The sequence below is a fragment of the Coturnix japonica genome, unplaced genomic scaffold (assembly GCF_054131305.1).
Source record: "Coturnix japonica strain WE unplaced genomic scaffold, WE-NBRP24 Scf084, whole genome shotgun sequence".
NCBI classification, from domain to species: Eukaryota; Metazoa; Chordata; class Aves; order Galliformes; family Phasianidae; genus Coturnix; species Coturnix japonica.
In genome coordinates this window covers 421,832-446,086 of record NW_028188987.1, presented here as the reverse complement: position 1 = coordinate 446,086, position 24,255 = coordinate 421,832, and the positions used below count along the sequence as shown (strand labels likewise).

At 43.0% G+C, this 24,255-nt stretch overlaps 1 protein-coding gene across 1 annotated transcript in view; it reads left to right on the top strand.

The window, feature by feature from the left end:
* Positions 1-4,796: 4,796 nt before the first annotated feature.
* LOC146751491 (maltase-glucoamylase-like) overlaps positions 4,797-24,255 on the top strand; it is a 63,752-nt gene continuing 44,293 nt past the window's right edge. The window contains exons 1-6 of the mRNA XM_085534534.1: positions 4,797-4,881; positions 6,722-6,771; positions 8,777-8,947; positions 10,504-10,659; positions 13,476-13,688; positions 16,613-16,767. Of these exons, the coding sequence (XP_085390660.1) occupies positions 4,806-4,881; positions 6,722-6,771; positions 8,777-8,947; positions 10,504-10,659; positions 13,476-13,688; positions 16,613-16,767 (821 nt within the window). The 5' untranslated portion in view covers positions 4,797-4,805. The remainder of the gene's footprint in view (positions 4,882-6,721; positions 6,772-8,776; positions 8,948-10,503; positions 10,660-13,475; positions 13,689-16,612; positions 16,768-24,255) is intronic.

The window sequence follows — 24,255 nt, the reverse complement described above, 5'->3', positions numbered from 1 at the left end:
GGAAATTAGGGAAATAAAGGGGAAATTGGGGAAATATAGGGGAAATATGGGGAAAATTAAGGGGGAAATTGGGGAAATAAAGGGGAAATATGGGGAAATAAAGGGGAAATATGGGGAAATAAAGGGGGAAATTGGGGAAATAAAGGGGGAAATATGGAGAATTAAAGGGGGAAATGGGGAAAATTAAGGGGAAATATGGGGAAATAAAGGGGAAATATGGGGAAATAAAGGGGGAAATTGGGGAAATAAAGGGGAAATACAGGAAAATAAAGGGGAAATGGGGGAAATAAGGGGGGAAATGGAGGAAATTAAGGGGGAAATGGGGGAAATAAAGGGGAAATAAAGGGGAAATTGGGGAAATAAAGGGGGGAAATGAGGAAAAAAAGGGGGAATATGGGAAAAATAAGGGGAAATGGGGAAAATTAAGGGGGAAATAGGGGAAATAAAGGAGGAAATGGGGAAAATTAAGGGGGAAATTAGGGAAATAAAGGGGAAATATGGAGAATTAAAGGGGAAATATGGGGAAATATGGGGAAATTGGGGAAATAAAGGGGAAATATGGGGAAATATGGGGAAATAAAGGGGGAAATTGGGAAAATAAAGGGGGAAATGGAGAAATAAAGGGGGAAATTGGGGGAAATAAAGGGGGAATATGGGGGAAATAAAGGGGAAATAGGGAAAATAAAGGGAAAATGGGGGAAATAAAGGGAAAATACGGGGAAATAAAGGGGGAAATAAAGGGGGAAATAGGAAAATAATGGGGGTAAATGGGGAGAAAAAGGGGGGAAATGGGGGAAATAAAGGGGGAAATAAGTGGGAAATGGGGGAAGAAAAGGGGGAAATTGGGAAATTTAAGGGGAAATGGGGAAAATTAAGGGGGAAATTAGGGAAATAAAGGGGAAATATGGGGAAATAAAGGGGAAATATGGGAAATTAAGGGGGAATATGGGGAAATAATGGGAAATGGGGGAAATAAATGGGGAAAAATGGGGAAATTTAAGGGGGGAATGGGGAAAATTAAGGGGAAAAATGGGGAAAACTAAGGGGGAAATGGGGAAATAAAGGGAAAATGGGGGAAATTAATGGGAAAATATGGGGAAATAAAGGGGAAATTGGGGAAATAAATGGGGAAAAATGGGGAAATTTGAGGGGGAATGGGGAAATAAAGGGGAAATGGGGAAATAAAGGGGGAAATTGGGGAAATTAAGGGGGAAATATGGGGAAATATGGGGAAATAAAGGGGAAAATGGGGAAAATTAAGGGGAAATGGGAAAAATAAAGGGGGAAATTAGGGAAATAAAGGGGAAATATGGGGAAATAAAGGGGAAATTGGGGAAAATAAAGGGGGAAATGGTGAAAATTAAGGGGAAAAATGGGGAAAATTAAGGGGGAAATATGGGGAAATAAAGGGGAAATATGGGGAAATAAAGGGGAAATATGGGGAAATAAAGGGGGAATTGGGGAAAATTAAGGGGGAAATTGGGGAAATTAAGGGGAAATATGGGGAAATAAAAGGAAAATGGGGGAAATAAAGGGGGAAATGGGGAAAATTAAGGGGGAATATGGGGAAATTAAGGGGGAAATAAGGGAAATACGGGGAAATAAAGGGGAAATGGGGGAAATGGGGAAAATTAAGGGGGAAATGGGGGAAAAAAAGGGGAAAATGGGGAAATAAAGGGGAAATATGGGGAAATAAAGGGGGAAATGGGGAAATAAAGGGGGAAATGGGGTAAATTAAGAGGGAAATTGAGGAAATAAAGGGGAAATGGGGGAATAAAGGGGAAAATGGGGAAATAAAGGGGGAAATTGGGGAAATAAAGGGGAAATAAAGGGGGAAATGGGGGAAATAAAGGGGAAATGGGGGAAATAAAGGGGGAATATGGGGAAATTAAGGGGGAAATAGGAAAATAATGGGGGTAAATGGGGAGAAAAAGCGGGGAAATGGGGGAAATAAAGGGGGAAATAAGTGGGAAATGGGGGAAGAAAAGGGGGAAATGGGGAAAATTAAGGGGGAAATGGGGAAAATTAAGGGGGGAATTAGGGAAATAAAGAGGGAAATGGGGAAAATTAAGGGGGAAATTGGGGAAATAAAGGGGAAATATGGGGAAATAAAGGGGAAATTGGGGAAATAAAGGGGGAAAATGGGGAAATAAAGGGGAAATGGGGAAATTAAGGGGGAAATGGGGAAATAAAGGGGGACATGGGGAAAAATGGAGGAAAAGGAAAAGATATGGAGGAAACTATTGGGAAAATATAGGGAAAATTTGGGTTGATTTGTGGGGAAAAAAGGAAGAATAATTCAGGGTTCCTCTTTTAACCAATATTCTCTGTTTTTCACCCCAAATAGGGAGCCAGGATCTCGTTCCGCAAGCAGACAGCGCAGCTTTATCTCCCCGCTGATAAAATGGGGGCTCCATTTGAGGGGGGGCTTCGTGGTGCCCACCCAGCGCCCCAACACCACCACCGTCACCAGGTGATGACCCCAAAAACGGCATTTTTGCCCCAAAATTTGGGGTTTTTTAATAGATGAATGTTCCCTCTTTATTCCGTCATCCTTACTCCATCCTTACTACAGTCCCTATCCCATACCCTATATCCCATACCCTATATCCCATACCCTATATCCCATACCCCATATCCCATATCCTATATCCCATACCCCATACCCTATACCCTATACCCTATATCCTATATCCTATATCCTATCCTAATCCTTACTATACTCCTTACTCCATCCCTTACTCCATCCTTACTACAGCTCTACTCAACCTTTACTATATCCCATACCCTATATCCCATATCCCATATCCCATATCCCATATCCCATATCCCATATCCCATATCCCATATCCCATATCCCATACCCTATATCCCATATCCCATACCCTATATCCTATATCCTATATCCTATACTAATCCTTACTGTACTCCTTACTCCATCCCTTACTCCATCCTTACTACAGCTCTACTCAACCTTTACTATATCCCATATCCCATATCCTATATCCCATATCCCATATCCTATATCCCATATCCCATACCCCATATCCTATATCCCATATCCTATACCCTATATCCTATATCCCATATCCCATATCCCATATCCCATATTCTATACCCTATATCCTATATCCTATACTAATCCTTACTCTACTCCTTACTCCATCCCTTACTCCATCCTTACTACAGCTCTACTCAACCCTTCCTATATCCCATACCCCATACCCCATACCCCATACCCCATATCCCATACCCCATATCCCATACCCCATATCCTATATCCCATATCCTATATCCTATGTCCTATACTAATCCTTACTATACTCCTTACTCCATCCCGTACTCCACCCTTACTACAGCTCTACTCAACCCTTCCCATACCCCATATCCCATATCCCATATCCCATATCCCATATCCTATACCCTATATCCCATACCCTATATCCTATACCCTATATCCTATATCCTATACTAATCCTTACTCTACTCCTTACTCCATCCCTTACTCCATCCTTACTACAGCTCTACTCAACCTTTACTATATCCCATATCCCATATCCTATATCCCATATCCCATATCCCATACCCTATATCCTATACCCCATATCCTATACCCTATATCCTATATCCTATATCCTATACTAATCCTTACTCTACTCCTTACTCCATCCCTTACTCCACCCTTACTACAGCTCTACTCAACCCTTCCTATATCCCATATCCTATACCCTATATCCTATATCCTATACCCTATATCCTATACCCTATATCCTATACCCTATACCCTATATCCTATACCCTATATCCTATACTAATCCTTACTATACTCCTTACTCCATCCCGTACTCCACCCTTACTACAGCTCTACTCAACCTTTACTATATCCCATATCCCATATCCCATATCCCATATCCCATATCCTATATCCTATACCCCATATCCCATACCCCATATCCCATACCCCATATCCCATACCCCATATCCCATATCCCATATCCCATACCTTATATCCTATACCCTATATCCTATACTAATCCTTACTATACTCCTTACTCCATCCCATACTCCATCCTTACTACAGCTCTACTCAACCCTTCCTATATCCCATATCCCATATCCCATACCCCATACCCTATATCCCATATCCCATACCCCATATCCCATACCCCATACCCCATATCCCATACCCCATATCCCCATACCCCATATCCCATATCCCATACCCCATACCCCATATCCCATACCCCATATCCCCATACCCCCATACCCCATATCCCATACCCCATATCCCATACCCCATATCCCATACCCCATATCCCATATCCCATATCCCATACCCCATATCCCATATCCTATATCCCATACCCCATACCCCATATCCCATACCCCATATCCCATACCCCATATCCCATACCCCATATCCCATACCCCATACCCCATACCCCATATCCCATACCCCATATCCCATACCCCATACCCCATACCCCGTACGCCATACCCCGTACGCCATACCCCGTACCCCATACCCCGTACCCCATATCCCATATCCCATACCCCATATCCCATACCCCATACCCCATACCCCATACCCCATACCCCATACCCCATACCCCATATCCCATACCCCATATCCCATACCCCATATCCCATACCCCATATCCCATACCCCATACCCCATATCCCCATATCCCATACCCCATACCCCATATCCCATACCCCAAATCCTATATCCCATATCCTTTAATCACCTCGTTAATCACGACCCCAAAATGGCTGTTTTTCACCCCAAAAGCCGCAGGAACGCCATGGGGTTGATTGTAGCCCTGGATGACGACGGGACGGCAATGGGGGAACTCTTTTGGGATGACGGCGAGTCCACGGGTGGGTGACGAAGGGGAGGGGGATTTGGGGTGAAAAATGAGGGTTTTGGGGCTGAAATGGGGCTGAAATGGAACACAGGGACCCTAATGATACGTGGGACCCCAATGGGACCCCAATGGGACACAGGGACCCCAATGGGACCCCAATAGGACATGGAGACCCCAATGGGACCCCAATAGGACACAGGGACCCCAATAGGACATAGGGACCCCAATAGGATATGGAGACCCCAATGGGACCCCAATGGGATCCCAATAGGACACAGGGACCCCAATAGGACATGGAGACCCCAATGGGACCCCAATGGGATATGGAGACCCCAATGGGACCCCAATAGGACACAGGGACCCCAATAGGACATGGAGGACCCCAATAGGACATGGAGGACCCCAATGGGACATGGAGGACCCCAATGGGACCCCAATAGGACACAGGGACCCCAATGGGACTTGGAGACCCCAATGAGACCCCAATAGGACACAGGGACCCCAATAGGACATGGAGGACCCCAATAGGACATGGAGACCCCAATGGGACCCCAATAGGACACAGGGACCCCAATGAGATATGGAGACCCCAATGGGACCCCAATAGGACATGGAGACCCCAATGGGACCCCAATAGGATATGGAGGACCCCAATAGGACATGGAGACCCCAATAGGACATGGAGACCCCAATGGGACCCCAATAGGACACAGGGACCCCAATGGGACCCCAATAGGACATGGAGGACCCCAATAGGACATGGAGACCCCAATGGGACCCCAATAGGACACAGGGACCCCAATGGGACCCCAATAGGACATGGAGACCCCAATAGGACATGGAGACCCCAATGGGACTCCAATAGGATACAGGGACCCCAATGGGACATGGAGACCCCAATGGGACCCCAATAGGACACAGGGACCCCAATGGGACTTGGAGACCCCAATGGGACCCCAATGGGACACAGGGACCCCAATAGGACATGGAGACCCCAATGGGACATGGAGACCCCAATGGGACCCCAATAGGACACAGGGACCCCAATAGGACATGGAGACCCCAATGGGACCCCAATAGGACACAGGGACCCCAATGGGACCCCAATAGGACACAGGGACCCCAATGGGACCCCAATAGGATATGGAGACCCCAATGGGACCCCAATAGGACACAGGGACCCCAATGGGACCCCAATAGGACACAGGGACCCCAATGGGACCCCAATAGGATATGGAGACCCCAATGGGACTTGGAGACCCCAATGGGACCCCAATAGGATATGGAGACCCCAATGGGACCCCAATGGGATATGGAGACCCCAATGGGACCCCAATGGGACCCCAATAGGACATAAGGACCCCAATGGGACCCCAATAGGACACAGGGACCCCAATGGGACTTGGAGACCCCAATGGGACCCCAATAGGACACAGGGACCCCAATAGGATATGGAGACCCCAATGGGACCCCAATGGGACACAGGGACCCCAATGGGACCCCAATAGGGCATGGAGGACCCCAATGGGACCCCAATAGGACACAGGGACCCCAATGGGACCCCAATAGGATACAGGGACCCCAATAGGACCCCAATAGGATATGGAGACCCCAATGGGACATGGAGACCCCAATGGGACCCCAATAGGATATGGAGACCCCAATAGGACATGGAGACCCCAATGGGACCCAAATTTGGGGTAAATTAAGACAATTTTGGGTCAGTCCCACAGAAATTGCTGAATTTTAGAAGGTTTTTTTGGGTTGTTCTGCCATAAAAATCCCCTTTTTTGTCCATTTTAGGGTTTTTTGGGTTATTCTACCATAAAAATCCCATTTTCTGTCCATTTTAGGTACAATTGAGGGTGGAATTTACGTCCATTACAACTTCAGTGTTTCCAATGTGAGCTGACGTCGTTTGCGTTGTGATTAATATTAATTACATTAATTATATTAATAAAATAATAATTAATATAATTGCAACAATTAATAATTAATATATTAATATATTAAATAATAATATAATAATGTTAATAAAATAACATTAATATTAATAATAAAGAAGTATATTGATACGTAATAATCAATAATAATAAAATAAATTAATTAATATTAATTAATAAAATATGAATAAATATATTTATAAATAATATTGACATTAATGAGATATTAATGAATTGATAATTATAGAATATTGATTAAAATATTGATAAATAATAACACGAATAAAATAGTAATAAATTAGTAATCATAAAATATTAATGAAAATATTAAATTTTATTAATTGTTATTTTAAATTATTAAATATAGATAATATTAGTATTAATTATTATTTATTATTATTAGTATTAATTATTAGTATTAATTAAATATTAATTAGTAGTTAGTATTTATTAGTAATTAAATGATTAAAAATATGTTTAGGGATTCGAGGTTTTAAATATCATATATTAATCTATAATATATATATGTATATATAATAATAGTATATTATATATAATATATAATATACAATATAAAATATATAATAAATTATATATATATTATATTATTTTAAGTATTAAAAAGACTGAGATTTTATATTATAATATACAGATATATTAATACTCAATATATATAATATATTATATATATAATTATATATAATTATATATATATTATATATAATATTATTATATATTATATTATATATATTGTATATGATATATATCATATATAATATATATAATATATAATTTATATATAATATAATATAATATAATATAATATAATATAATATAATATAATATAATATAATATAATATAATATAATATAATATAATGTAATATAATATAATATAATGTAATATAATATAATATAATATAATATAATATAATATAATATAATATAATATAATATAATATAATATATATAAATATATATAAATAATATATATAATATTATATATATATATATATATATATATATAATATATCATATCATATCATATCATATCATATCATATCATATCATATTATATTATATTATATTATATTATATTAAATTATATTATATTATTTTTTGATAATATATATATAATATATAATATTTATAATATTAATATAAATTATAAATAATATTTATAAAATATATAAAAAATATATATATAAATATATATATATAAATATATATATATATAATATTTATAATATTTATATAATATAATATTTATAATATATAGTATATATTATATAATATATATAATATATAATGTAATATGATAATCCATAATATATAATATATTATATTATATCATATTATAATATATATAATATAATATAACATATTATTTTAAATATTAAATATTAATTTTTAATACATATTACTTTAAATATTAAGAAGTTTGATATTAATATTTAATATATTACTCTAAATATTTAATATTAATATTTAAATTATATTTAATATATATTTAATATCTTATTTTAAATATTTGTTTGAGATATTATAATATACAGATATATTAATATTAAAAATATATATTATTTCAAATATTAAAAACTATTAAAAATTTAAAAATCTATTTAATATTATATAATTTAATTAATATTAATATTAAACATTAATTAAATATTAATATTAAATATTAATATATTATATTGTATATATTGTATAAGTGTACATTATATTATTTAAATATATTAATATTAATTAATGTTAATATTAATTAAATATTAACATTAAATTATTAAATAATATATATTAAATATTAAAAACTATTAGAAACTATGAGTTTTTTTAAGGTAAAAAATGGGAAAAAAAGGAGTTTATAAAGAAATACAACGGAATTAATTCATTTGTGATCCATAATATCTTAAATAGAGTTTTTTTGATCTATAATACCCAAAATTGGGCTTTTTTAACCCAGAACGAGCTTCGTATGGAAGTGACTAAAAACGGTTACACGGACCCAAATTCGCTGAAATTCGAAGAAATTCGGATCCTGGGATTAGAAAATGAACCGACCCAACTGACAGTGATACAGGGCAACACAGTGATGGATCCATCCCATAATGTTACTTATAGGGCCACGGAGAAGGTGGGGGGATATGGGGTTATATGGGGGGATATGGGGGGATATGGGGTTATATGGAGTTATATGGGGTTATATGGGGGGATATGGGGTTATATGGGGTTATATGGGGTTATATGGGGGGATATGGGGTTATATGGGGTTATATGGGGTTATATGGGGGGATATGGGGTTATATGGGGTTATATGGGGGGATATGGGGTTCTATGGGGTTCTATGGGGTTATATGGGTTATATGGGGTTATATGGGGTTATATGGGGTTATATGGGGTTATATGGGGTTATATGGGGTTATATGGGGGGATATGGGGTTATATGGGGTTATATGGGGTTATATGGGGGTATATGGGGTTATATGGGGTTATATGGGGTTATATGGGGTTCTATGGGGTTATATGGGGGGATATGGGGTTATATGGGGTTATATGGGGTTATATGGGGGGGATATGGGGTTATATGGGGGTATATGGGTGTATATAGGGGGGGATATGGGGTTATATGGGGGGATATGGGGTTCTATGGGGTTCTATGGGGGGATATGGGGGGATATGGGGTTATATGGGATTATATGGGGTTATATGGGGTTAATGGGGGGGTTATATGGGGTTATATGGGGTTTATATGGGGGGATATGGGGGGATATGGGGGAGCCGACCCAACTGACAGTGATACAGGGCAACACAGTGATGGATCCATCCCATAATGTCACTTATAGGGCCACGGAGAAGGTGGGGGGATATATGGGGTTATATGGGGGTATATGGGGGGATATGGGGATATATGGGGTTATATGGGGTTATATGGGGTTATATGGGGTTATATGGGGGTATATGGGGGTATATGGGGTTATATGGGGTTATATGGGGTTATATGGGGGTATATGGGGGATATGGGGGGGATATGGAGTTGAATAGGGAAATAGGGGAGAAATATGGGGGGTATATGGGGGGATATGGGGGGATATATGGGGGGTTATATGGGGGGATATGGGGTTATAGGGGGGATATAGGGTTATATGGGGGGATATGGGGTTATATGGGGGTATATGGGGTTATATGGGGTTATATGGGGTTCTATGGGGTTATATGGGGGGATATGTGGGTATATGGTGTTATATGGGGGATATGGGGGGATATAGGGGGATATGGGGGTATATGAGGGGGAATATGGGGTAGAATAGGGGAATAGGGGGGGAATATGGGGTTATATGGGGGATATGGGGGGATATATGGGTGGTATATGGGGGGATATGGGGTTATATGGGGGATATGGGGTTATATGGGGTTATATGGGGGGATATGGGGGATATATGGGGTTATATGGGGTTATATGGGGGTATATGGGGGGAATATGGGGGTTAGGGGTGAAATGATGAGAAATGGGGATGAAAATGGTAAATAATGGGTCAAGATGGAGTTCAATGGGGAAGAGTGAGGCAAAAATTGGGGTGAAAAGATAAGAAATAAGGCAATTGAAATATAGAGTGGGGGTAAATGGGGGTATATCTAACGAAGCCAATCCCTAATTAAAGCCAATTAAGCCCATCTCGTTATGGCCGACAGGTGGCGTTAATTACGGGCCTGCAATTGGAATTGGGCCTTTCCTATACGTTGCGTTGGGTTCTGAGTTCTGGTACCGGTACCAATATGAAGTTCGATTGCCATCCCGAAAGCGGAGCCACGAGGGAGGCGTGTGAGCAGCGGGGTTGTGTATGGCAGGTGAGAGATCTTGGGCCTGGTTCTGGTTCTGGTTCTGGGCCTGGTTCTGATTGGCCTGGTTCTGGTTTTGGTTCTGGGCCTTGGGCCTGGTTCTGGGCCTGGTTCTGGTTCTGGTTTTGGGCCTGGTTCTGGTTGTGGTTCTGGGCCTGGTCTTGGGCCTGGTTCTGGTTGTGGTTCTGGGCCTGGTTCTGGTTGTGGTTCTGGGCCTGGTTCTGGTTTTGGTTCTGGGCCTTGGCCTCGTTCTGGGCCTGGTCCTGGTACTGGGCCTGGTTCTCGGCCTAGTCTTGGGCCTGGTTCTGGGCCTGGTCTTGGGCCTGGTTCTGGTTTTGGTTCTGGGCCTGGTCTTGGGCCTTGGCCTCGTTCTGGGCCTGGGACTGGTACTGGTCCTGGGCCTTGGTTCTGGTCCTGGTTCTGGTTCTAGGCCTGGTCTTGGGCCTGGTTCTGGTCCTAGTCCTGGTTCTGGACCTGGTTCTGGTCTTGGGCCTTGTCCTGGGCCTGGTTCTAGGCCTGGTCTTGGGCCTGATTCTGGTTTTGGTTCTGGGCCTAGTCTTGGGCCTGGTTCTGGACCTGGTCCTGGTCCTGGGCCTGTTTTTGGACCTGGGCCTGGTTTTGGGCCTGGTTCTGGTTTTGGTTCCGGGCCTGGTCTTTGGCCTGGGCCTGGTTCTGGACCTGGTCCTGGTTCTCGGCCTGGTTCTGGGCCTGGTCTTGGGCCTGGTTCTGGTTTTGGGCCTGGTTCTGGTTTTGGTTCTGGGCCTGATCTTTGACCTGGGCCTGGTTCTGGTCTGGACCTGGTCTTGGGCCTGGTTCTAGGCCTTGGCCTTGTTCTGGGCCTGTTTTTGGGCCTGGGCCTGGTCTTGGGCCTGGTTCTGGTTTTGGTTCTGGGCCTGGTCTTTGGCCTGGGCCTGGTTCTGGGCCTGGTCCTGGTACTGGGAGTGGTTCTGGGCCTGTTCTTGGTCCTGGTACTGGGCCTGGTTCTGGTCTGGACCTGGTCTTGGGCCTGGTTCTGGGCCTTGGCCTTGTTCTGGGCCTGTTTTTGGGCCTGGGCCTGGTCTTGGGCCTGGTTCTGGTCTTGGGCCTGATTCTGGGCCTGGTCTTTGGCCTGGTCCTGGTCCTGGTACCGGGAGTGGTTCTGGTCCTGGTCCTGGTCTTGGGCCTGGTTCTGATCCTAGTCCTGGTTCTGGGTCTGGGTCTGGTTCTGGGCCTGGTCCTGGTCTTGGGCCTGGTTCTGATCCTAGTCCTGGTTCTGGGTCTGGGTCTGGTTTTGGGCCTGGTTCTGGTCCTGGTCTTGGGCCATGTCCTGCGCCTGGTCTCGGGCCTGGTTCTAGGCCTGATCTTGGGCCTGGGCCTGGTCTTGGGCCTGGTTTCTGGTCCTAGTCCTGGTTCTGGGCCTGGGTCTGGTTCTCGTCCTGGTCTTTGGCCTGGGCCTGGTTCTGGACCTCGTCTTGGGCCTTGTCCTGGGCCTGGTTCTGGGTTTGGTTTTGGGCCTTGTTTCTGGTCCTAGTCCTGGTTCTGGTCTTGGACCTGGGCCTGGTTCTCAGCCTGGGCCTGGTTCTGGTCTTGGGCCTGGTTCTGGGCCTGGTCTTGGGCCTGGTTCTGGTCTTGGGCCTGGTTCTGGGCCTGGTTCTTGACCTGGTTCTAGGCCTGGTCTTGGGCCTTGTCTTGGGCCTGGTTCTAGGCCTGGTCTTTGGCCTGGGCCTGGGCCTGGTTCTGGTTCTGGTTTCTGGTCCTAGTTCTGGTTCTGGTTCTGGGCCTGGTTCTCGTCCTGGTCTTGGGCCTTGTCCTGGGCCTGGTTCTCGTCCTGGTCTTGGGCCTGGTCAATTCTTGACCCACAACCCTCTAAAAACCCAAGAATTGTCCAATTCTTGACCCACAACCCTCTAAAAACCCAAGAATTGGCCAATTCTTGACCCACAACCCTCTAAAAACCCAAGAATTGGCCAATTCTTGACCCACAACCCTCTAAAAACCCAAGAAATGGCCAATTCTTGACCCACAACCCTCTAAAAACCCAAGAATTGGCCAATTCTTGACCCACAACCCTCTAAAAACCCAAGAAATGGCCAATTCTTGACCCACAATCCTCTAAAAACCCAAGAATCGGCCAATTCTTGACCCACAACCCTCTAAAAACCCAAGAAATGGCCAATTCTTGACCCACAACCCGCTAAAAACCCAAGAATTGTCCAATTCTTGACCCACAACCCTCTAAAAACCCAAGAATTGGCCAATTCTTGACCCACAACCCACTAAAAACCCAAGAATTGGCCAATTCTTGACCCACAACCCTCTAAAAACCCAAGAATTGGCCAATTCTTGACCCACAACCCTCTAAAAACCCAATAATTGGCCAATTCTTGACCCACAACCCGCTAAAAACCCAAGAATTGGCCAATTCTTGACCCACAACCCTCTAAAAACCCAAGAATTGGCCAATTCTTGACCCACAACCCTCTAAAAACCCAAGAATTGGCCAATTCTTGACCCACAACCCTCTAAAAACCCAAGAAATGGCCAATTCTTGACCCACAACCCTCTCAAAACCCAAGAAATGGCCAATTTTTGACCCAAAACCTTCTAAAAAAGCAAGAAATGGCCAATTCTTGACCCACAACCCACTAAAAACCCAAGAATTGGCCAATTCCTGACTCACAACCCTCTAAAAACCCAAGAAATGGCCTATTCTTGACCCACAACCCTCTAAAAACCCAAGAATTGGCCAATTCTTGACCCAATTCCCCCCATTTTACATACATCCCCCCTATAGGAACCCATATTTATATATCTCCCCCCCATTTTCCATATGTCCCACCCTATAGGAGGACACCTCCCCCTTGGACGTCCCCTATTGTTATTATGGCACCGCAGACAACAACTACGGGGTATCGGAGCTTCGTTACACCCCATGGGGTCTGGAGGCCAACGTCACCCTAAACACCCCCCATATAGGGGGCACCCAAAGGTCCACCACCCCTATAGGAACCCTATGGCTCCAGGTCATATATCACAGCGACCACCTCTTGCAGTTCAAGGTACGTTCCCATTGACGCCATCGGTCAACGTTGGGGTAATTTCAACTGGTTTTGGGGTTTTTTGGGTTGAAGAAACTGTTTTTGTGTATTTTTGGGGTTCTTTGGGTGGAAAACCTGGGGTTCTTTGTGTTGAAGAACCCATTTTTGCGTATTTTTGGGGTTCTTTGGGTTGAAGAACCCGTTTTCGCCTATTTTTGGGGGTTCTTTGGGTTGACGAACCCATTTTCACCTATTTTTCAGGTTCTTTGGCTGAAAAACGTGGGGTTTTTTGGGTTGAAGAACCCGTTTTTGCCCATTTTGGGGGTTTTTTGGGTGGAAAACCTGGGGTTCTTTGGGTTGAAGAACCCATTTTTGCGTATTTTTGGGGTTCTTTGGGTTGAAGAACCCGTTTTCGCCTATTTTTGGGGGTTCTTTGGGTTGAAGAACCCATTTTTGCATATTTTGGGGGATTCTTTGGGTTGAAGAACCCATTTTCACCTATTTTTAGGGGTTCTTTGGCTGAAAAACGTGGGGTTCTTTGGGTTGAAGAACCCATTTTTGTGTATTTTTGGGGTTTTTTGGGTGAAAAACCCGGGGTTCTTTGGGTTGAAGAACCCATTTTTGCGTATTCTTGGGGTTTTTTGGGTGGAAAACCTGGGGTTCTTTGGGTTGACGAACCCATTTTCACCTATTTTTCAGGTTCTTTGGCTGAAAAACGTGGGGTTTTTTGGGTTGAAGAACCCGTTTTCGCCTATTTTTGGGGTTCTTTGGGTAGAAAACCTGGGGTTCTTTGGGTTGAAGAACCCATTTTCATCTATTTTTGGGGTCCTTTGGGTTGAAGAACCCGTTTTCGCCTATTTTTGGGTTTTTTTGGGTGGAAAACCTGGGGTTCTTTGGGTTGAATAACCCATTTTCACCTGTTTTGGGGGTTCTTTGGGTTGACGAACCCATTTTTGCCTGTTTTTTGGGGTTCTTTGGGTTGAAGAACCCGTTTTCGCCTATTTTGGGGGTTTTTTGGGTGGAAAACCTGGGGTTCTTTGGGTTGAAGAACCCATTTTCGCCTATTTTTGGGGTTCTTTGGGTGAAAAACCCGGGGTTCTTTGGGTTGAAGAACCCATTTTTGCGTATTTTTGGGGTTCTTTGGGTTGAAGAACCCATTTTTGCCTGTTTTTTGGGGTTCTTTGGGTTGAAGAACCCATTTTCGCCTATTTTTGGGGTTCTTTGGCTGAAAAACAAGGGGTTCTTTGGGTTGAAAAACCCATTTTTGCCTAATTTGGGGGTTCTTTGGGTGAAAAACCTGGGGTTTTGGGGTTGAAGAACCCATTTTCGCCTATTTTGGGGGATTCTTTGGGTTGAAGAACCCATTTTCACCTATTTTGGGGGTTCTTTGGCTGAAAAACAAGGGGTTCTTTGGGTTGAAGAACCCGTTTTCGCCTATTTTTGGGGTTCTTTGGGTAGAAAAACCGGGGTTCTTTGGGTTGAAGAACCCATTTTCGCCTATTTTTGGGGTCCTTTGGGTTGAAGAACCCATTTTCGCCTATTTTTGGGGTTCTTTTGGTGAAAAACCCGGGCTTTTGGGGGTTGAAGAACCCATTTTCGCCTATTTTGGGGTGTTCTTTGGGTTGAAGAACCCATTTTTGCGTATTTTGGGGTTCTTTGGGTTGAAGAACCTGTTTTCACCTATTTTTCAGGTTCTTTGGCTGAAAAACGTGGGGTTTTTTGGGTTGAAGAACCCATTTTCGCCTATTTTTGGGGTTCTTTGGGTGAAAAACCCGGGGTTCTTTGGGTTGAAGAACCTGTTTTCGACTATTTTTGGGGTGTTTTGGGTTGAAGAACCCATTTTCGCCTATTTTTGAGGTTTTTTGGGTTGAAGAACCCATTTTCACCTAATTTTGGGGTTCTTTGGCTGAAAAACCCGGGGTTCTTTGGGTTGAAGAACCCATTTTCACATATTAGTCCTATAATGGTCCAAAACACCATTTTTGAACACATAAACATCCCATAAACACCATTTTCATCCCATAAACACCCCATAAACACAATTTTTGACCCCATAAACATCATTTTTGACACCATACACACCATTTTTACCCCATAAACACACCATAAACCCTCTTTTTGACACCATAAACACCAATTTTGACCCCATAAACACCCCATCAGGACCATTTTTGCCCCATAAACACCATTTCACCCCAAATACACCATTTTTGACCCCATAAACACCATTTTTACCCCATAAACACCCCATAATCACTATTTTCACCCCATAAACACCATTTTTACCCCATAACCACCCCATAAACACTATTTTTGACCCCATTAACACTATATCTTACCCCATAAACACCATTTTCACCCCATAAACACCATTTTTTCCCCATAAACACCCCATAAACCCTATTTTTGACCCCATAAACCCTATTTTGACCCCATAAACACCATTTTGATTCCACAAACCAGATTTTTTACCCCATAATCACCCCATAAACCCTATTTTTCACCCCATAAACACCATTTTTGACCCCATAAACACCCCATAAACCCTAGTTTTGACCCCATAAACACCATTTTTTACCCCATAAACACCATTTTTTCCCCATAAACACCCGATAAACACTATTTTTGACCCCATAAACACCATTTTGACCAAATAAACACCCCATAAACACAATTTTTTACCCCATAAACACCATTTCACCCCATAAACACCATTTTGACCCCATAAATATCATTTTTGACCCCATAAACACCATTTTTACCCCATAAACACCATTTTTTCCCCATAAACACCCCATAAACCCAATTTTTGACACCAAAAACACCATTTTCACCCCATAAACACCATTTTTTCCCCATAACCACCCCATAAACCCTATTTTTGACACCATAAACCCTATTTTGACCCCATTAACACTATATTTTACCCCATAAACACCCCATAGATTTACGACTACGCCAACAAACGCTACGAGGTGCCGGTGACTCTGAACCTCCCCGAGACCCCGATGAGCCCCATAGAAAATCGAATGTACGAGGTCAATGTTCAACACAAACCATTTGGGGTCCAGATCCGACGTCGGAACACCGGGACCGTCATGTAAGATCTATGGGGTGGGAATATATGGGGTATATGGGGTATATGGGGTGGGAATATATGGGGTATATGGGGTATATGGGGTGGGAATATATGGGGTATATGGGGTATATGGGGTGGGAATATATGGGGTATATGGGGTATATGGGGTGGGAATATATGGGGTATATGGGGTATATGGGGTGGGAATATATGGGGTATATGGGGTATATGGGGTGGGAATATATGGGGTATATGGGGTATATGGGGTGGGAATATATGGGGTATATGGGGTGGGAATATATGGGGTATATGGGGTATATGGGGTGGGAATATATGGGGTATATGGGGTATATGGGGTGGGAATATATGGGGTATATGGGGTATATGGGGTGGGAATATATGGGGTATATGGGGTATATGGGGTGGGAATATATGGGGTATATGGGGTATATGGGGTGGGAATATATGGGGTATATGGGGTATATGGGGTGGGAATATATGGGGTATATGGGGTGGGAATATATGGGGTATATGGGGTATATGGGGTGGGAATATATGGGGTATATGGGGTATATGGGGTGGGAATATATGGGGTATATGGGGTGGGAATATATGGGGTATATGGGGTATATGGGGTGGGAATATATGGGGTATATGGGGTATATGGGGTGGGAATATATGGGGTATATGGGGTATATATAATGGGGGAGATGGTGGGGGTTTATAGGGGGAGTTTATAGGGGGAGATGGTGGGGGTTTATAGTGGTCGAAATGGGAATTTATAGGGAGAAAAGGTGGAAATTCATTAACATTTATTAATTAGAAGGGCAAATAATTAATGGGGGACGTCTAATGACCTTCTCCCTCCCCATATCCCCCCTCTCCCTCCCCATATCCCCCCTCTCCCCCCCCATATCCCCCCTTTTAACCCCTTTTACCCCCTGGTATCCCCAACCTGGACTCGGGAGTTTATATGGGGTGATGGTGGAAATTAATTAACGTTTAATAATTGGAAGGGGAAATAATTAGCCAAATAATTAATGGGGGTCGTCTAATGACCCTCTCCCCCCCACATATCCCCCCTTTTAACCCTATTGCCCCCCTGGTATCCCCAGCTGGGCCTCGGGAGATTATATGGGGAGATGGTGGGACTTTATAGGGGTCGAAATGGGAGTTTTTAGGGTGAGAAGGTGGAAATTCATTAACATTTATTAATTAGAAGGGCAAATAATTAATGGGGGACGTCTAATGACCCTCTCCCTCCCCATATCCCCCCTGGACCCCCCTGGTATCCCCAGCTGGGAATGTAAATCCATCATGACCAAAATCAGGGCGATTTCACCCCAAAATCAGGGCGATTTCACCCCAAAATCAGGGCGATTTCACCCCAAAATCAGGCCGATTTCACCCCAAAATCCCAACACCAGACTCAAATTTTGGGTGAAAAACTCATAAACGCCTCCTTAACGGGTTCTTCCAACTGTAAAACGTTGAGTTTTTGGCCACCAACCTTTAATTGTCTTTATTATCGATATCGCTTGATGAAATTAACTAAAATCGCCACTTTTACACATTTAATGACCCATTTCCTCCCCTTTTTACCCCATATTTCCAGCTGGGACTCGGTTCTTCCCACCTTCACCTTCAGCGACATGTTCATCCAGATTTCCACCCGTCTCCCGTCCCTTTATCTCTATGGGTTCGGGGAGACCGAACATACGGCGATTTCACCCCAAAATCAGGGCGATTTCACCCCAAAATCCCAACCCCTGACTCAAATTTTGGGTGAAAAACTCATAAACGCCTCCTTAACGCGTTCTTCCAACTGTAGAACGTTGCGTTTTTGGCCACCAACCTATAATTGTCTTTATTATCGATATCGCTCGATTAAATTAACTAAAATCACCATTTTTACGCATTTAATGACCCATTTTCTCCCCTTTTTACCCCAAATCCCCCAGCTGGGACTCGGTTCTTCCCACCTTCACCTTCAGCGACATGTTCATCCAGATTTCCACCCGTCTCCCGTCCCTTTATCTCTATGGGTTCGGGGAGACCGAACATATGGCGATTTCACCCCAAAATCAGGGCGATTTCACCCCAAAATCCCAACCCCAGACTCAAATTTTGGGTGAAAAACTCATAAATGCCTCATTAACGGGTTCTTCCAACTGTAGAACTTTGGATTTTGGCCACCAACCTTTAATTGTCTTTATTATCGATATTGCTCGATTAAATTAACTAAAATCACCATTTTTACACATTTAATGACCCATTTTCTCCCCTTTTTACCCCATATCCCCCAGCTGGGACTCGGTTCTTCCCACCTTCACCTTCAGCGACATGTTCATCCAGATTTCCACCCGTCTCCCGTCCCTTTATCTCTATGGGTTCGGGGAGACCGAACATATGGCGATTTCACCCCAAAATCACGGTGATTTCACCCCAAAATCTGGGCGATTTCACCCCAAAATCAGGCCGATTTCACCCCAAAATCCCAACCCCAGACTCAAATTTTGGGTGAAAAACTCAAAAACGCCTCATTAACGGGTTCTTCCAACTGTAGAACGTTGGATTTTTGACCACCAACCTTTAATTCTCTTTATTATCGATATCGCTCGATAAAATTAACTAAAATCGCCATTTTTACACATTTAATGACCCATTTCCTCCCCTTTTTACCCCAAATCCCCCAGCTGGGACTCGGTTCTTCCCACCTTCACCTTCAGCGACATGTTCATCCAGATTTCCACCCGTCTCCTGTCCCTTTATCTCTATGGGTTCGGGGAGACCAAAAATATGGCGATTTCACCCCAAAATCATTGAGATTTCACCCCAAAATCAGGGCGATTTCACCCCAAAATTCTAATTTCTGACTCAAATTTTGGGTGAAAAACTCATAAACGCCTCATTAACGGGTTCTCATCTGTAGAATGTTGCGTTTTTGGCCACCAACCTTTAATTCTCTTTATTAATGATATCGCTCGATTAAATTAACTAAAATCGCCATTTTTACTCATTTAATGACCCATTTCCTCCCCTTTTTACCCCAAATCCCTCAGCTGGGACTCGGTTCTTCCCACCTTCACCTTCAGCGACATGTTCATCCAGATTTCCACCCGTCTCCCGTCCCTTTATCTCTATGGGCTCGGGGAGACCGAACATACGGCGATTTCACCCCAAAATCAGGGTGATTTCACCCCAAAATCAGGGCGATTTCACCCCAAAATCAGGGCGATTTCACCCCAAAATCCCAACCCCAGACTCAAATTTTGGGTGAAAAACTCATAACTGCCTCCTTAACGGCTTCTTCCAACTGTAAAACATTGCGTTTTTGGCCACCAACCTTTAATTTTCTTTATTATCGATATCGCTCGATTTAATTAACTAAAATTGCCATTTTTACACATTTAATGACCCATTTCCTCCCCTTTTTACCCCAAATCCCCCAGCTGGGACTCGGTTCTTCCCACCTTCACCTTCAGCGACATGTTCATCCAGATTTCCACCCGTCTCCCGTCCCTTTATCTCTATGGGTTCGGGGAGACCGAACATATGGCGATTTCACCCCAAAATCAGGCCAATATCACCCCAAAATCAGGCCGATTTCACCCCAAAATTCTAATTTCTGACTCAAATTTTGGGTGAAAAACTCATAAACGCCTCCTTAATGGGTTCTTCCAACTGTAGAACGTTGCGTTTTTGGCCACCAACCTTTAATTCTCTTTATTATCGATATCACTCGATCAAATTAACTAAAATCGCCATTTTTACACATTTAATGACCCATTTCCTCCCCTTTTTACCCCAAATCCCCCAGCTGGGACTCGGTTCTTCCCACCTTCACCTTCAGCGACATGTTCATCCAGATTTCCACCCGTCTCCCGTCCCTTTATCTCTATGGGTTCGCGGAGACGGAACATATGGCGATTTCACCCCAAAATCATTGAGATTTCACCCCAAAATCAGGCCGATTTCACCCCAAAATCCCAACCCCTGACTCAAATTTTGGGTGAAAAACTCATAAACGCCTCATTAACGTGTTCTTCCAACTTTAGAACGTTGCGTTTTTGGCCACCAACCTTTAATTGTCTTTATTATCGATATCGCTCAATTAAATTAACTAAAATCACCATTTTTACACATTTAATGACCCATTTCCTCCCCTTTTTACCCCAAATCCCCCAGCTGGGACTCGGTTCTTCCCACCTTCACCTTCAGCGACATGTTCATCCAGATTTCCACCCGTCTCCCGTCCCTTTATCTCTATGGGTTCGGGGAGACCAAAATCAGGGCGATTTCACCCCAAAATCAGGGCGATTTCACCCCAAAATCACGGCAATTTCACCCCAAAATCCTAATTTCTGACTCAAATTTTGGGTGAAAAACTCATAAACGCCTCATTAATGGGCTCTTCCAACTGTAGAACGTTGTGTTTTTGGCCACAAACCTTTAATTCTCTTTATTATCGATATCGCTCGATCAAATTAACTAAAATCACCATTTTTACACATTTAATGACCCATTTCCTCCCTTTTTTACCCCAAATCCCCCAGCTGGGACTCGGTTCTTCCCACCTTCACCTTCAGCGACATGTTCATCCAGATTTCCACCCGTCTCCCGTCCCTTTATCTCTATGGGTTCGGGGAGTCCGAACATACGGCGATTTCACCCCCAAATCAGGGAGATTTCACCCCAAAATCAGGCCGATTTCACCCCAAAATCCCAACCCCAGACTCAAATTTTGGGTGAAAAACTCATAAACGCCTCATTAACGGGTTCTTCCAACTGTAGAACGTTACGTTTTTGGCCACCAACCTTTAATTCTCTTTATTATCGATATCGCTCGATTAAATTAACTAAAATCGCCATTTTTACACATTTAATGACCCATTTCCTCCCCTTTTTGCCCCAAATCCCCCAGCTGGGACTCGGTTCTTCCCACCTTCACCTTCAGCGACATGTTCATCCAGATTTCCACCCGTCTCCCGTCCCTTTATCTCTATGGGTTCGGGGAGACCGAACATATGGCGATTTCACCCCAAAATCAGAGCGATTTCACCCCCAAATCAGGGCGATTTCACCCCAAAATTCTAATTTCTGACTCAAATTTTGGGTGAAAAACTCATAAACGCCTCATTAACGGGTTCTTCCAACTGTAAAACGTTGCGTTTTTGGCCATAAACATTTAATTCTCTTTATTATTGATATCGCTCGATAAAATTAACTAAAATCACCATTTTAACACATTTAATGACCCATTTCCTCCCCTTTTTACCCCAAATCCCCCAGCTGGGACTCGGTTCTTCCCACCTTCACCTTCAGCGACATGTTCATCCAGATTTCCACCCGTCTCCCGTCCCTTTATCTCTATGGGTTCGGGGAGACCGAACATATGGCGATTTCACCCCAAAATCAGGGAGATTTCACCCCAAAATCAGGCCGATTTCACCCCAAAATCCCAACCCCAGACTCAAATTTTGGGTGAAAAACTCATAAATGCCTCCTTAACGGGTTCTTCCAACTGTAAAACGTTGCGTTTTTGGCCACCAACCTTTAATTCTCTTTATTATCGATATTGCTCGATTAAATTAACTAAAATCGCCATTTTTACACATTTAATGACCCATTTCCTCCCCTTTTTACCCCAAATCCCCCAGCTGGGACTCGGTTCTTCCCACCTTCACCTTCAGCGACATGTTCATCCAGATTTCCACCCGTCTCCCGTCCCTTTATCTCTATGGGTTCGGGGAGACCGAACATATGGCGATTTCACCCCAAAATCAGGGTGATTTCACCCCAAAATCAGGCCGATTTCACCCCAAAATTCTAATTTCTGACTCAAATTTTGGGTGAAAAACTCATAAACGCCTCCTTAACGGGTTCTTCCAACTGTAAAACGTTGCGTTTTTGGCCACCAACCTTTAATTTTCTTTATTATCGATATCGCTCGATTAAATTAAGTAAAATCGCCATTTTTACACATTTAATGACCCATTTTCTCCCCTTTTTACCCCAAATCCCCCAGCTGGGACTCGGTTCTTCCCACCTTCACCTTCAGCGACATGTTCATCCAGATTTCCACCCGTCTCCCGTCCCTTTATCTCTATGGGTTCGGGGAGACCGAACATATGGCGATTTCACCCCCAAATCAGGGCGATTTCACCCCAAAATCAGGCCGATTTCACCCCAAAATCCCAACCCCTGGCTCAAATTTTGGGTGAAAAACTCATAAACGCCTCATTAACGGGTTCTCATCTGTAGAATGTTGCGTTTTTGGCCACCAACCTTTAATTCTCTTTATTATCGATGTCGCTCGATTAGATTAAGTAAAATTGTCATTTTTACACATTTAATGACCCATTTCCTCCCCTTTTTACCCCAAATCCCCCAGCTGGGACTCGGTTCTTCCCACCTTCACCTTCAGCGACATGTTCATCCAGATTTCCACCCGTCTCCCGTCCCTTTATCTCTATGGGTTCGGGGAGACCGAACATACGGCGATTTCACCCCAAAATCAGGCCGATTTCACCCCAAAATCAGGCCAATTTCACCCCAAAATCAGGCCAATTTCACCCCAAAATCCCAACCCCAGACTCAAAATTTGGGTGAAAAACTCATAAATGCCTCCTTAACGGCTTCTTCCAACTGTAAAACATTGAGTTTTTGGCCACCAACCTTTAATTCTCTTTATTATCGATATCGCTTGATTAAATTAACTAAAATCGCCATTTTTACACATTTAATGACCCATTTCCTCCCCTTTTTACCCCATATCCCCCAGCTGGGACTCGGTTCTTCCCACCTTCACCTTCAGCGACATGTTCATCCAGATTTCCACCCGTCTCCCGTCCCTTTATCTCTATGGGTTCGGGGAGACCAAAAATATGGCGATTTCACCCCAAAATCAGAGCAATTTCACCCCAAAATCAGGGCGATTTCACCCCAAAATCTGGGCGATTTCACCCCAAAATCCCAACCTCTGGCTCAAATTTTGGGTGAAAAACTCATAAATGCCTCCTTAACGGCTTCTTCCAACTGTAGAACGTTGAGTTTTTGGCCACCAACCTTTAATTTTCTTTATTATTGTTATCTCTCGATTAAATTAACTAAAATCACCATTTTTACACTTTTAATGACCCATTTCCTCCCCTTTTTACCCCATATTTCCAGCTGGGACTCGGTTCTTCCCACCTTCACCTTCAGCGACATGTTCATCCAGATTTCCACCCGTCTCCCGTCCCTTTATCTCTATGGGTTCGGGGAGACCGAACATACGGCGATTTCACCCCAAAATCAGGCCGATTTCACCCCAAAATCAGGGCGATTTCACCCCAAAATCCCAACCCCAGACTCAAATTTTGGGTGAAAAACTCATAAACGCCTCCTTAACGGGTTCTTCCAACTGTAAAACGTTGGGTTTTTGGCCACAAACCTTTAATTTTCTTTATTATCGATATTGCTCGATAAAATTAACTAAAATCACCATTTTTACACATTTAATGACCC